Genomic DNA, 14,541 nt, shown 5'->3' with positions numbered 1-14,541 from the left:
ACACAGGGCAGGGCTGGGGCTCGCTGTGCTGGGATACACGCATCCAACATCCAGCACAGCCAAGCCCCACTGAGTCCCACCGAGGGGCGCTGTGGGCACATCTTCTGGCTCCGGGGTCCTAAGGAATCTTGCCCCAGAATACAGGACACGTGGGTCCCGATTATAATGACGGCAGAGGAAACAAAACAGAACTTTCAGTACACGCTGAGATGAAGTATGAACGGTCAGCATCACCCAGGCTGCGAGTGGGGAGCCCCGGGAGTCCCAGCAGCGTGTGGCCAGCAGCTCACCTGCCGGGACGCCCCCTTGCAGGAGTGTCCCCAGCCGGCTTCAGCACCCCCTAGGGCCCCTCCACCGGCAGTGGGTGTCTGGGAAGGGCGGGGAGCCTGCACGCAGTCCTGTTCCTTCGTGGGCCCCAAGTGCTCATAGCACGGAGCTGTCCAAGGCTGTGGGAAGAGGGTGGGGGACAGCAGGGCTCCCAGGGCCCGGTTCTGGCCCCAGGGAAAACCCCGTACTCCCACCGCCCGCCCTGCTGCCCGAGTCGCAGATGCTGGCCACAACACCATCTTCCTGGAGGAGGTGGACCCCACTCGCTTTCCCATCTTCTGGTTCCACAACAGCCAGCACAGGAAGGAGACAGCAGTGGTGACCCTCCTCGGTAAGGGCCCGCCACCGCCGGCCAGCGGGACCTGCGTTCTGGGGAGTGGGAAGGCACTCGGCCAGCAGGGGAGCCCTGACACGCAGCAGCTCGGGTGGGCCTCCGTTAGTTTCATGGACGGTAAGTCTGGAAGAAACCCGAGGTCGCGCCCCTCCCACCCTAGCGGAGCCCCGCAGTCTTGCCGGCAGCCCCCAGGCTGTCGGAGCCTCTGCTCTTCCCCGAGGCCATTAGGGCCACGGAAACCCACAGACAAGAAGCACAGGTAAGAGACGGGGCTCTGTGGGTTCACTGGGACCACGGCATCCGAGGTGTGACGTGGCAGCATCCAGACGCGGCTGGGGAAATGCTCGTGTTTAGGAAACAGGCTGGCGACCTCACTCGGGCTCAGAGGTAAGGGCTGTTGGTTGGGCATCACCACTCAGAGCTCTCCCGGGCGAGCAAGGGTCAGTGGCAGGGGTGTGGCAAGGGGCCCGACTCCCTCTAGCCGCTCCAAGCGGCAGCTCCTCCTGCCCCTTCCAGCCCCGGCGGCCTCAGCGGTGTCCCTGAGCTCTGCTTCCGTCCCCAGGGGGCTTCTCCTGTTCTCAAACCTCCCTCCTCTTTCCCACTAGAGAACACCGGTCCTTGGTTTTCCTGCCCAGTCTGAACCCAGCCGTTACCTCCTCACCCTAAGACGCTCGCCACACCTGCAAATCTCCTGCTTCCAGACTCTGCCCCATTTCCAAGTTCTGGGACCCAGGATGCACCCCCACCTTTCAGGGGACCATTCCAGCCATGCAAGGAGCATGAAGACGTCTGATTTGTGCGTGGCCCCGTGTTGGGTCCCCAGACCCGCAGGGCCAGTGGGGTGAGGTCCGAACGTCCAGGAGCCACTGGCCACGCCCAGGCCAAGAGGCGCGCGGGGGGCGCAGACTGCGGACCCCGGGGCAGAGCGATGCTCGGGAAAGGCAAGGAGAGGCTGACCGTTGGACGGGCAGGACTACCGCTGCCCCCGGCTGCTTGCTTCTGCTTTGTGGGCGATGGGTGTGGGACTGGGGTCGCAGGGCACGCGATGGTGAACGTTCACCTGTGTCCCCCTGGTGCTACCCAGACACTGCTGGCCTTTAAACAACCCCAACAACCAGACACCCACAGATGTTCTCAGGCCCAGGCCCCTACCCTGACGTGCGGCTGACAAAGCAATCACTGGCTGGGAACAACAAGGCCCAGGGCCCAGAGGACGGGCCGGACCCCAGCCGAGGGCCAGCTGGAGCTCTGTGGGGCCCCTGCCTCCTCTCCAGCCTGGCATGGGGCCCTCCGGGCACACCCTTCCCACTCTGGCCACGGCGGCTCATCCCCACAACCCTGCCAGCACCCAGAAAACCCAGGGCCGTCTCCCAGCTCCCAGAACCCCACAGCCCGTCGTCTCAAAGCACCTGCCGGAGGGACGGCCCCTGCCGCTGTCTGCAGGCCGGAGCCCTACCCTGAGCCGGGACATCATGCGGATGTTCAAGAGTCACTGGAAACACCACAGGGTCAGTCCGGCCAACGTCATCTACCTGACCCAAATGGGTGAGTGGCCACCCTCGCCCCAGCCCTGGAGGCTGGAAGGGTGCAGCTTGGACCCCGGCTCAGGAACCCGTGCCCCTCTTCACGGATCGCCGCCCGCATGCCCGACAGTAGGTAGGCCACTGGGTCCAGGTGAGTGACCTCTGACCCTGCAGGGCTGTGGCTCAGGGCCCCTCGAGCGGGGCGGTGAGGGGGCAACTGCTGCCCCCCACACACGGAGCACCGGCCACGCCAGCCGTGGGGACCGTGCAGCCGCAGGCGGACGCGCGGAGCTTTCAACCGCTGGTTCTGCTGGCCGGAACCCAAGGTGGGGATGCCCACGGGGTCCCCCGGAGTACTGACAGGGGCAGAGCCAGCCTGGCCTGGGGGACCTGCCGAGAGGCTCAGGGCAGGTCTGCAGAAGGAAGAGTACGGCAGAGCAGATGGGGGGAGGTCTGCTCATGGAAGACCCCCCCCGCCCCGGCCCAGGGGCAGAGCCCAAGGCACTGCGGGATCCGCCCCACCTGTCCCCACCCCTGAACCCACCCTGCCTGCCTCTCCCTCACAGGAGCTGCAAAGGACTGACAGTTCACAGTAAACCAAGAGCCTTCAACCGCTCCCGTCACCCCAGCAAGACCCCATCCCTGAAGACCTCTCCTGGTGTGTCCAATAAATGACTCCTGCCCCGAGACCGAGTGTGCTCTGTGGGGGTGATCCAGCCAGTGACCACACCGGGCCAGAGCCGCAGCGGTCAGAGAGGTGAGGACCGCCCCCCTGAGTAAACCCAGCTCACTGCGGGCTCATGTCCACACGGTGGAGGAAGCTGCTAGGGGTTCCCAGGGCACCGTTCAGAAGTGACAGCCATGCATGACGCAGGCAGTCAGCGAGGCCAGAACCCAGGGCCACCGGGCGCCCAGTCCCAGGGCTTCCACCCAGCTGGGCCAGAAGCAGATGTCGTGGGGACCAAGATGTCAGCATCCTTGTCAGGCCGGCTAGGTCGGGCCCGGCTCAGGAGCCCCTCTGGCACACACGTGTGTCTCTGTTAAATGGGGGCTGAGGCCCTGGGGGCAAGGACAGCCACCGGGCAGCCGGCAGGGGGCGCCACCGCTGCCCCTTCCCCCTCCAACCCGCAGGTGCGTGCCCGCAGCCCCCACTGAGACACACTGAAGGCTCCAGCCCCCCCTCCACGGGTGCCCCGCTGCATGGAGGCTCTGTCCTCCCCCGGGGCCACCACATCTGACCCATCCCTCAAGCCCACCCCTGCCCCAGACTGGGTGCTCTTGCCAGCAGTCAAGGGTTCCTCGAAGGAGTCTCTCAGGGCAGGCCGTGCCATCCAACACCAAGGCCTGTGTCAGCCTGGGACGAAGGGGAGCTGGCTGTGGTGTCCCCCAGTCAGGAGAGGGGGTCTGGTCTGAGGCTCCCAGGCCCCTTGGACCCACCCCCAAGACCCCCCAGCACCAAGGGGCTCTCCCTGCCCGATGCCCTCTGTGGTCCCCACCCCTCGGGCCCCCACCCCGGCCTCCTGCATCAGAAGCCGCTGTACCCACAGTACCCGCCAAGAACGCTTCCAGCAAGACCCAACACTGGGAGCACGTCCAGCGGGGTGGGGTGGCCGCCCGTCCCAGCGGCCCCAGGCCTCGTTGCTCAGCAGGTCAACAACCCCAGCCTCTCCTGCTTCCCCCATCCGGGGGCAACACCAGTTCCCTCTCCTCGGTTCCTGGGAGCCCGGGCTTCCCCTGCGTCCCACCACCGCATCCTTCCCCCGCCCCGCCCTCACCCCGGGGCAGCACCGACCCTGGCCCATGGTGACGTCTGTTTGGGTCCCGGTCTCGGGGTGCCCGGTGTCCTCGCTCCTCTCCGTGCCAGCACAGCTGCTCTCACCCCAGAGCGCCTGTCCCCCATAACCCACCACCCTCCAGGACAGGCCCGGCCCATCCTGGCCCACAACCTAAATGCCCTGTCTAGGCACAGGGAGGCGGGCAGGCAGGGTGAAGGGACCCGTCTACCATCGTCTGAGCAGCGGGAATGGGACCTCCAAACTAGGGCACGGGCTGTGAGCAGGCCTGGGGGCTGCAGGGCCCAGGTGACGGGCTGAGGGACAGTAAGGCCTACTGGGGGACAAGGTGTCCTGGCCATTGGCGAACGAGGGCGGGGCTAGAGACGCACCCGCGGATGTGTGGCTCCCTCGGGTCTGAATGCCGGGGTCGGGGGGGCGGACAGCGAGGCCTGACCAGTCCGGCGAGGGTCTCCTCTCTCTCACGGGCCAGCTGAGACGGGCGAAGGAGCTTATGCCTGTCCTGCCAAGAGTCAACCAGAGCCTGGGGGCAAATGAGGGGCCCGGGACGGCACCTCCTCCCAGCAGTGGCACACCCGGCCCCCCAGGGCAGGACCCGTGGGGCCAGAGAGCTGGATGAGGTCCCTGAGCAGAAACGAACACCTCAACCCAGACCCCAGCTCACGGTGAGCACAGTGGCCCCGAGGCCCAGGGAGCGCGAGGAGCAGCAGAGGGACGCGAGGACAGCGGAGAGCAGGCGGGACGCGGGAGGGAGACGGGGTACCGATGTCACTGCTCAGAGCAACGGCCAACTGTCACCGAGGCCCAGCCGCGAGCTCAGCCCCCCCAAAATGCCCCAACCCAAGGGGAGTGTGGACTGAGAGGGTGTGGCCTGAGGGTGTCCGGGGTCCTGCCCGGGCCGCGTCCGTTCTGTGTGTCCTACTTCCAGGCACTCCTCATGGTGGGGGTAGTGGGGAGAGAAGCAGGTCACGTGAGAGCTGACTGGAGACTTGCTGAAGCCCCCCAGGCACTCCCAAGGCCCCAGAACAAGCCCGAAGTCACCAGCAGCACAGCTTGAAGCGCAGTGAGGACCACTGCGGCCGGGGCCGGAATTCGGGTACACAAAGCTCTGGAGAGCAGGACGGCGGGCAGGATGGCAGGAGGCGGGCAGCTCCCTGGACTCCACAGCTCCTTCCAGCTCTGGCCAAGCCCCCAGCAGCCCCTGCGGCAGCCCCTCTCTCCTCCGGCTCCCCTGGGGGGGTCCTGCCATCAAACCCCGCCTGCCTCTGCCCTGCATGTCACCGTCCATGGGGGGAGGTCAGGCCCCAGCCAGCTCAGGGATGGGGTTTTGCGTCCACACTCCTACGGCCGGCAGGGCAGGGGCCATGGCCCCCCAGGGATTGCCGCTTCTGGGCCACTCTCCTCTCCTGGGGGCCGGAGGGAGGGGCAGACGTTGTTGATCAACCACAGCTCTCACTCCACAGGCCCAGACTGGGCCCCGGGGTTATCTGCGACACTGGCTCCAGGTGCCCCTCCCTGGGCTCAAGGTGCAGCAAGCCTGCCATCCGAGACAGGGCCGTGTCCCTCCCCGGCCGAGGGAGAGCCTGGGGCTGGGTCTCCTCCTTGTTCTCCAGTGCCTGGGCTGCAGATCTCTATCTCCCTCAGCAGGTGCTGACCTGAGGTCGAAGGTGCGGGGGGCCCCAGGGCTCGGAGTCTGCCTGCTCTAGGTCAGCTTGACCAAAATCAGCTGCGATGTCCAGGGAGCCCTGGGGCGAACCCCAGCAGAGACAGACCAGCTCCCGGGGATCAGGGCTCAACAATACTTCCCCAGGTCCCCCATGGGCTCAGGGAGCCGGAAACTTAGGGGGGCAGGGCCTGCACCTGCCTCAGCCCCGACACAACAGCCTGGCACAGCAGGGTCCTCCACAGCTGGGTTCAGGGTGCTGGCCTGATGCTGGGACACCTGCAGCGTCGTGCTCCCCCCCAAAGAGAGGCACAGGTGTGCACTCGAGGAACACACGTGAACACGCATGTGCACACCAGCAGCAACGCCCACGAGCACACACAAGAGCACGGGGCTCCTGAGGACTGGGGTCTGGGGGCGACAGAAGCCCCCCGCGGGCACCTGGCCTCCCGCACCAGCGCCCCCCCCCCCGCCACTGCCTGGCTCTCCTCCAGCCCCACCGCGGGCCCGCTCTGCCGGAGCTTCCATCCCACGCCAACCGCTCTGCACGGTGACTCACAGAATGAATGGAACTTTCCGGCTGCAGGACAGGAAACGCACGCAGGTGCGGGGCAGGCAGCCCAGGCGGGGGGCGCAGGACTCACAGTCGGAGAACCTACTCTCCTGGAGAACGGGGAGCCCTCTGGCCCCCGGAGCACTCGCTGGGCTGGAGGGTCACGGGGGGCTGGGGCGTCTCCAGAAAGGTGCGAGCAGGAGCAGAACAGTGAGGCCCTGGCCAGCCTGGGTCAGGGACACACACCCGCCTCTGCTGGATGGAAAGGGGTGAGAGGCAGGGCAGGGTCCACCGCACCTGACCGCAGGGGCTGGCGATGCTCCTCCCAGTAACCCAGGCCTCCCCAGACCCCAGTGGTCCAGAGCTGCTGGGGCTGGAGCTGTGCCCGCCAGAAGGGTCCAGATGCTGACACCAGGTGGCCTCTGTCCCAGGCACACCCACACCTCGAGAGAAGGGTGCAGAGGACCCCCCCCACCTCGAACACAGGGAGACCAGTCCTTCCCTCGGGGCTCTGGCTGTGGACAAGAGCACCAGGGCCTCCCCCAACAGACCCCTGGGCCGTGAGGGCCACTCAGACCAATCCCAGGGCATGAGAGGTGGGGTCGCATGCCTGCCGCTCCAGGGAGCCGGCCGGGAACACAGAAGTCAGCCCCGGAGCCCTCCCCAGGCTGCAGGGCTATTCATGGATTCTGCAGGGCCATGAACGGCGCCGAAACAAAGCCCCGGGCAGGAGCCTGAGCTCCCCGCGGAAGCCGAGCCATCTGCCCAGTGAACGAGTGAATGGCGCTGATTACACAGATGCTCCCAAGTCCCGCTTTCCACAGGATCGCCGCCTTTAATCCTCAGCCTTCCCCGGCCGTGGCCCGCCAGCCTGGCCACAGCTCAGCACAGCTGCCTCCCGAGCCCAAAATAAGCCACAAGGCACCCGACATGGACACGTGCGACACGGGCCTAGCAGGGGAAGAAGTCGGGGAAGATACTGTCCACCTCCTCCCGCAGGGCCAGGGCCAGGCTGGGGCAGCCCACCTCCGAGCCCCATGGCTCCAGGGGGCCATCCGGGAGCTCGTGGAGGCCGGGCTCAGGGTCCGCTGGGAAGCCCGGCTCGGCCCCGTCCAGCAGGCTGCTCCGGACCGCGCTCCGAGAAGGGGCACGGGCCCCTCTGCCCTCCATGGACCCTGGAAGCAGAGCGGACGCATCAGTCTGGGTACCGCGGCCGACATGGCGAGACCAAGGTGCAGAAGAGACCACCCTCTCTGTCCTGCCCGGCTTGGAAGCCCTCGACTCCCGAGTGCCGCGACAGGTAGACGAATCCACTCCTGCTGGCCGTGCTCGAGACCTACGAGGACCCGTGAGAGCACAGCCATGCTCTTACAGGAAACCATGTCCCACATGGCATCTCACAGACGTCCTGCTCTCCCGTCCTGATGCCCTCGCAAGGATGCTTAGGGGGAGGGAACACACAGACCCCGAGCGGCAGGAGGCCCACCGCTGGCCCCATACGCCACGCTCACACAGGCGCTCCACGTGCATGCGCCACCTCGTGCTCCCCACCCCCGGGACCTCGACGACCAGCAGCACAGAGAAAACAGGCCCAGACACAGACAGCAGAACCTCGGTAGCACACAGCAAGGTGAGCCCACTCACACCTCCCCGTGCATCCCAGCCACCGGCCCCGCCCCTCACCCAGACTGGCTGAGACCCTGAGGCGTGACCCAGGCACACCCCCACTCACCCAGCCACCAGTCGGGACCAGTGTTCAGCAAGCAGGACACCCCGTCTTCCGCATCACATCCCAACACGGGCCTGCGTGGGATCAGAAGACACCATCGTGAGTGATCCCAGCTGAGCCCAACTCCTTAAAGCTCAAGACCAAAGTGCAGGAGCTCAAAGGTGGCTTCAGGCTCAGGTTGAACAGGGTGCCCCTCCCTCCCCACCAGACCGAACCGAGGACAGAAGGCCCTTCCCGCCACCCACTTCTGCTGGTTTCCCTCCAGCCTCTGCCGCACTCCCTTCCCACGCCCCAGCTGGTGCACGCTCGCAAAACACAAACTCGTTTACTATCAGCCAAAACACAGACCGGCTAGAAACACGACAACGTTTTTGGACCCGCGTCAGAAAGCCACACTGCGGCGTCTGGCTTAAACGGGCCCGGGTAAGCCAGCTGCGGCCCAGGCACAGAGAGCAAGGGGGGCGGGGGGAACAGACGTCCCTGGGGTGGGGGCGGGCAGAGTACCGGCTGCTGCGAAGGCCCACCGCGGCACCCACCTGGTGTCCAGCATCCTGACAGGGTCGGCCCCGTCCGCCGGGGGCCCCGCCCGGCCCAGGCAGCTCTGAGCCTCTGCACTCACCAGCGGGGAAGGCGGCTGCCACGCGCCAGGAGGCCAGAGCAGGGGCGGCCTCAGGGCCTCGGGAGCACTTGGGCCTGGGGGCTGGGACAGCAGGCTGTAGGGCTCTACGACAGAAGGGAGGTATAGGGTGGCCTCCCCGCAAGCCCTCAGCCTGCATCCACAGTCCCCGGCACAGTGACAGGAGAGCTCAGAAGCAGGAGGCAGACAAATGACCCAGAGATAGACACCCGAGGCCGCGGTGCTGGGCAACTGGGGTCAGGGAAGCTGCTCAGAGGAGACGCCGGCTTGGCCTCAGCTCAGCCCTTACTTAGAGCTCAGATCCGGAACCCTGCCCCAGCTGCCTACAGTCTCTACCCCAGCCTCCACCCTCGGGTCTCGCTCCCTGCCGCGTGACCTCTGCACCCTCACGCCTGCCCTCGGCTCCCAGAGTTCCCCCGAGGCCCCAGCTCGGCCGCCAGCCCCTGTGACAGGCGGTCCCCTCCCCCACTCCATGGGCACATTCCGGCAATCAGAAAGCACAGCCTTGGCTCCCAAGGCAGTCAAGTGCATGGGGCCTAAACCCCCCGCGGTCTTTCACACCCAAGGAGTGACAGACGGCCGGGCTGCGGGGTCCAGCACAAGCCAGACGCAGTCATCGGAAATGCCCTGCGTGCACGGTTGCACAGTAACAGAGGACAGATGCCCTCCCCGTGCAGCCTGTGACTCACACGGCTCCAGAACACAGGATCACGAGGGCGCCAAGAAGCCCAGGCTGTGTGGGGGCTGCTCGAGAGAGCCGGGCACGGCAGTGGCCAGTAGCAGGCACGAGGACGGGACCCAGGGACCCCCAGAGGCCCGAGGAGCGGGGACCTGTCCTCAGGGAGCAAAAGCGTGGACGCTGTTCCCCAAAAAAGGAGGACAACAGGGTGGATGAAGGAAAGCCCGCAGCCGAGAAGCCGGGCACCTCGGCCGCACCCCGGCTCTCAGTGGCGTCCGTGAACCTGTTTGTCGCAGCTGCGAGCAGCGTGGGGTCCCCGAGGTTCACCCCGACACGTGGGTGTGCCATGATGAAACCACGGTAGGTGCCCAACTTCGTTGAGGAAAGGACCCCGTCGTGCCCGGGGCTCAGAAGCCATCCTGCAGCCCAGGCCTGTCCCCTGGCGAGGACACCAAACCCATCCACACTGCGACCCACTCTCGCTTACCAGGGAGGACTGGCGGCCGCTCCACCACCTCGGCCGCCCCCAGCGGGGCTTCGTCCTCACCTGCGCCTGCGGTCCCACAGCTCACAGGAGCTGATGGCCTAGGTGACAGAAGACAGAGGGAGATCCTGAATGGTCTGCATCTGCTGCCCCCATGGGCCCCCCAGCCCCCAGAGGACACTAACACAGTCAGGCCGGAGGCTCCTGCGCCACGGTCTGGGGACCCTGCTGCGCCCGCATGCGACAGGGCCTGCGGCAGAACGTCCGTCTGCCACTCGCTCCACACCTCCCTGGACGGACCCAGAACCTACAATGGAAACAAGCCTTGTAAATGATAACAGCCAAGCAACACACACACACACGCAGGAAACACAGGCCATGGGTCGTCACAGGCTGCCCTGCGGGGATCTGAGAGGCTCAGCCTGAGCGCAGACCACGGCCCGGAAGAGCAGAACAGTGGACGAGGAGACGTCAGGGACTGAAGCGGGGACCAAGCTTATTCCCGGGGGCTCCCACCTCGCTGGGGGAGACGGTGCACGGACAGCTGGCACCGGCACAAACAGAGAACACCGCCCCACCACCATCACAGCCACCCTGGCTGCCCCCCGGGGGCGAGATGTCCCCCGGCAGCTCCTCCGCGCAGTGTGGCCCGGGCCGAACGCCACTCACAGTGTGCGGCTCCTGGCTGGGAAGCAGGGTGCCGGCGAGCCGAAGGAACTGCACGGACATCTCCAGCACCGAGGCCATGTCCTCCCGCCGGCCGTCAAAACGGGGCAGCAGGGCCCGCAGGCGCTCGCAGCTCACCGAGATCCTCTTCCTGCTTCCAGACAAGCCACATGTCCAGTAGCCCACCCGGCCTTGGCCAGCAGCCCACCCGGCCTTGACCACGGCCACGGATTCTCCCCTCAGAGGGACCCCGGGCTCACCCCTGGGTGGCTCTCGGAACAAGGTGACCCCTCAAGGTTGTGGGCCACAGGCTACCCAGATCTTTGTACCAGCTCTGGCCAGCCCGTGCCTGGACCACCCCTACTAGAGACCCCAGAGGCACACCCTTGAGCTGCCCAGGACTGGGGTCAGAGAGGGGGCTGCCCGGGTGGGCCCTGGGAAGCCCCTCCCTTGGTTTCCTTGCCGCATGCTAACTGCCCGCGGACTGCACGGCCCCCACATCCCTGGTCCACTGCACACACCCACGTCACCAGTCTGATGTCCGCGGCCGCCCCCACCCCAAGGCCCCGGCAAGCCCAGGACCGTCCTCCACCCACCTGCGCTCCCTCTCGCTGAGCACGTTCCTCGGGAGGCCAAGGCTGGAGCCGGAGCCGGAGCCGGGGCGCTCGCGGGGGGCCCTGACCAGGCAGGCGGCCTGACCGCAGTCCTCGCTGCAGCCCGGGACGCTGCATGGGGACGAGCCACTGCCCAGGACAGGCAAGAGCGGGGAGCTCCGTGAACCCCAGAAAAGCCTACCGGGACCCAGGGGCCTTCACGGTCTTCTCTGGGGGCCGCCGGGCGCGGTGGGGGCTGCTGCTGGGCAGGGACCCCCTTGGCCCGCCACCCCCCCACGAGGCCTGCACAGGGTGCCCTGCCCCGGGCGGTCCCGCCGGATGGGGACCTGCAGCTCGGGTCCCCAGCCCCGCACCCCTGAGCAGAGGCCTTCCTCCTGACCCCTCCAGCGCCCCCCCTTCCTCACCTGCACCCCCCAAGCGCAGCCTCAGGGCCGCAGGACGCCATGAGCGCAGCTGCAGGGACGCAACCACGCGCCAGGGACGCCGCGCCCGCACCACGCATGCGTCAGACCGGCTCCGCCCACTCACGTGGACCCTGCCTCACGTGCGGCCCCGCCCCACCCGCCCCACCTGCCCCAGCCCTCCCGCCGAAGCTGCGTTGCGGGGGTGAGCGCGCGTGGTTTGCGGGCTCTGAGGCTGGAGTCCACCGGCCTGGGTGCTCCTCTGCCCTCTCCCGAGGGGTCGGGGGTCGGGGATCGGGCCGCTCCCACTCCGGCTCAGCTGGGCTCAGCCACCTGCGAGTCCGGGCCTGCCCGCAGGGAGCCTGGCTAGGGAGGCGGACGCAGGCGAAGGCTACCCCTACCCGGGGAAGGAGGGCAGGAGGGTAGAGTGGCTTTCTGGACGGGGCGAGCCCCTGCATGTAGGTGGCAGGGAGGACGCCCCCCACGGAGCCGTCGATGTTGCCTGAGGCTGGGCAGCCACAGGTGTGGGGAGAGGAGGAGGAGCTGAGAGTTTCTGGAAGGTTCTGCAGCCAGGAAACCCGCTGTGGGGGTCCCAGAGGAGAGCGGACAGCTGGTCTGAGAACTGCCGTCGGAGATCTGTGCGATCGGGTCGGCCGGGGAGGGCTGCAGGACACCCACCGGCCCCCGAGGCCGGCAAGTCTGCAGTGCGCCTGTGCCTGTCCCCTGAAACATGTCCCCTTCCCAGGCGCTCTTCCTCGGTGAAGTGGAGCGGGGGGGGGGGGGGGGGGGGGCAAGGGTCTCGCCGACCGTGCCCAGCCGCAGCTCTGGACGGCATCTTCCCTCCCTGGGCCGCCCCAGCGTCCAGGGCTGGCCGGCCTGCCTCCCCACCCTGCCTCTGGCCGCACCGGTGCCCTCAGCCTGCCCAGCGCCACCCCCTCAGCTCACTGCCCGGGGGAGCGCTGCTCAGAGCCCAAGCCCCGCAGGTCCCTGGGGCGTCCTGTGCCCGAGCGCCAGGCTCTGTCCGCTCCTCTTGCTGCGCCTCCAGGGACGCGGGCGGCGTCACTGGGAGGACAGAGCCCCCTCCCCCCAGGAGCGAGGAGCCCCGTGCGTCCTTGGGGGTTTACAGCGTTAAAGCGCGGCGAGGGTTCCGAGCCCATCGGTGGAGGGGGCGGGTCCCCGGGTGTGGATGCGCCCGTGCGACCGGTCGTAGCGCCGCCGGCAGGGGACACGCCCCGCCTGGCGCCCGACCTCCACCCCGGAACAGGCTTTCTTCTGCTCGGAGGGAGAAAAGTGCGGTGCTCCGGCCAAGACGAAGCAGCTTTTCCCTCCGCTCCGGATCCCAGCCGCTGCCGCCGCGCATGCCTCTCCCCGACGGGTCGCGCGTCCCGGGGGGCTCGTCCAGCGGGGCGCGGCGGGGAGCGCGCGGCACGGGCCACACCAACCAGACCTTCGTGTTCGACGACGGCAGATGCGCCCGCAGGTACCGCTGACGCGCCTGTCCCCTGGTGGAGGGACCCCAGTCCCCGCCTGCGCCCCCTCCCAGGACCCTTACACCCGAAACCACCCCACCCCCCCGGTCCCAGAGCCCCACATCCCAGGTCCATCTCCAGGCCCGCGCCCGCGAGCGCCCTCCCCCGCCTACCGGGGTGGGGGGACAGGAGCACTCCAAGCAGGAACTGGCCACGGCAAAGGGGCACTCACCCCAACAACCCGCAGGTGCTGCCGGCCGGCGTCTATGTGTCTGCGCTCTCAGCGCGCAGGTGGTCCTGGCACGGCCATCTTTAGTTGTGGGGCTTCAGCATCTCCCAGGCGCAGGGAGGTGCGGCCCTCAGGGGCTGGGGAGCTGGAGCCACGCTGGTCTCCCAGCCTCCCTCCACCCAACCTGGAAGAAGGGCCCTTGGGGTACACGCCTGCGGCGGAGCGGGGAGGGGGGGAGACGTGGCTTTGCGGCCCTCAAGTGGGCTATGGCAGAAGGGTACTCCGCAAGGAAGTGGGGGGCCAAGGGCCGTCCTTCCAGGAAGGACCCAGACTGGGGTGCAGGAGGGAGGTGCGCTCTTACATCAAAGGCAGGAATCCTGGCTTTGGATTGTTTGATGTTTCGGCTTGTCCTTTCTCTTCTGGGTCCCAGTTTGCTCAGCCATGTGAGGGTAGTTCCTGATATAGCTTTTAGGTGGCTTGGGAGCCCGTGACGGTCGGCCATCCTTCCCCACGCAGTGTCCCAGGATGCCACGTAGCCTGTGCTACCAGGTGACTGGCCCAGAGGGCACAGCGCTTCAGGGAGCCCCAGGGAAGGCAGAGTCCCAGCAGACCTGCTGGGGTTTTTGTCCCCAGCCAGGGAAGGTCGTGCTGGGTAGAAGGTCAGGCTGAATGGGGAAAGGGAGACTGGGTAAGGACCCCCACGAGAAGGTCAGGCTAGATGGAGAGGCCACAGGAGAAGTTGGCCTGGGTAAGGACCACCCCCCACCCCCACCCAACGAAGGTGAGGCCGGACTGGAGTGGGAGCAGCAAAGGACAGGGCTGTGGGGTTAGGGACGCGGGCTTTAGCTGGGAGGAGGAAGACCTTTCTTGGGTGCATTGGGGGCCTGGGTTGGGGAGGTTCCTGCCCTAGGCTTCACAGCAGGGTCAGCTCTGAAGTCCAGGGGCCTGGCTTGGCGCTCTCTCCAGACCTTGGGTGAGGCTCTGTCTTGAGAGGGGCTGCATGGTATCGGTAATGGCGCTGTGGTTCTGGGCCGGGGGGGGGGGGTTGCGGGTACCCCTGCCTGCTGCTGCTGGGGGCCGGCCTCTAGGCTCTGAGGTCAAGCACGAGAGGTCCTGGGGAGGGCTCTCGGCTCGCTGGGCTGCAGGAATCTTTACCTTGGTGCCTGGACCCTGGGTCTAGCCCTGGGAGGTGGGGTCCCAGGTCCCAGGCTCGAGCCGCCCATCAGATCAGCGGGCACTGCCCTTTTTATTCTCTTCCTCCCCCCAGTACAGAGGTCATTGTCCTGCAGGTGACGCTTGTTATGGAAGGGACAGAGGCCTGGGGAGGCCAGTCTTGCTCCGGAGCTGGCCAGTGCTAGCCTTCTTGTCCGAGCCCTGTGGCCTTTCCCAGAACTGCCAATTCCCCTCAGCCCTACCCCTCCCCACTGGGGCTGCCGTGGC

The 14,541-nt window shown here is 67.3% G+C and overlaps 1 protein-coding gene across 1 annotated transcript; it reads right to left on the bottom strand.

Moving 5' to 3' along the window:
• Positions 1-7,018: 7,018 nt before the first annotated feature.
• On the bottom strand, positions 7,019-11,487 carry SOHLH1 (spermatogenesis and oogenesis specific basic helix-loop-helix 1). The gene is made up of 8 exons (XM_082696208.1): positions 11,407-11,487; positions 10,985-11,131; positions 10,392-10,539; positions 9,908-10,029; positions 9,726-9,823; positions 8,459-8,645; positions 7,926-7,996; positions 7,019-7,368 (listed from the first exon to the last, which is right to left on the bottom strand). The coding sequence occupies exons 1-8, from the start codon at positions 11,445-11,447 to the stop codon at positions 7,145-7,147; spliced, it is 1,038 nt and encodes a 345-aa protein (XP_082552334.1). The 5' UTR covers positions 11,448-11,487; the 3' UTR covers positions 7,019-7,144.
• Positions 11,488-14,541: the final 3,054 nt, after the last annotated feature.

This window comes from Mustela nivalis (genome assembly GCF_964662115.1).
Source record: "Mustela nivalis genome assembly, chromosome: 13".
Classification (NCBI taxonomy): Eukaryota; Metazoa; Chordata; class Mammalia; order Carnivora; family Mustelidae; genus Mustela; species Mustela nivalis.
The sequence above is the reverse complement of the archived record's forward strand: the minus strand, read 5'-3'. Positions and strand labels throughout refer to the sequence as shown.

Coding starts and splice junctions, on each gene's coding strand:
- SOHLH1 (XM_082696208.1), bottom strand. CDS start 11,447: ATGGCGTCCTGCGGCCCTGAGGCTGCGCTTGGGGGGTGCAG. Junction 10,030..10,391: donor CCAGCCAGGAGCCGCACACT/GTGAGTGGCGTT, acceptor TTTCCATTGTAG/GTTCTGGGTCCGTCCAGGGA. Junction 9,824..9,907: donor GGAGCCTCCGGCCTGACTGT/GTTAGTGTCCTC, acceptor TCTGTCACCTAG/GCCATCAGCTCCTGTGAGCT.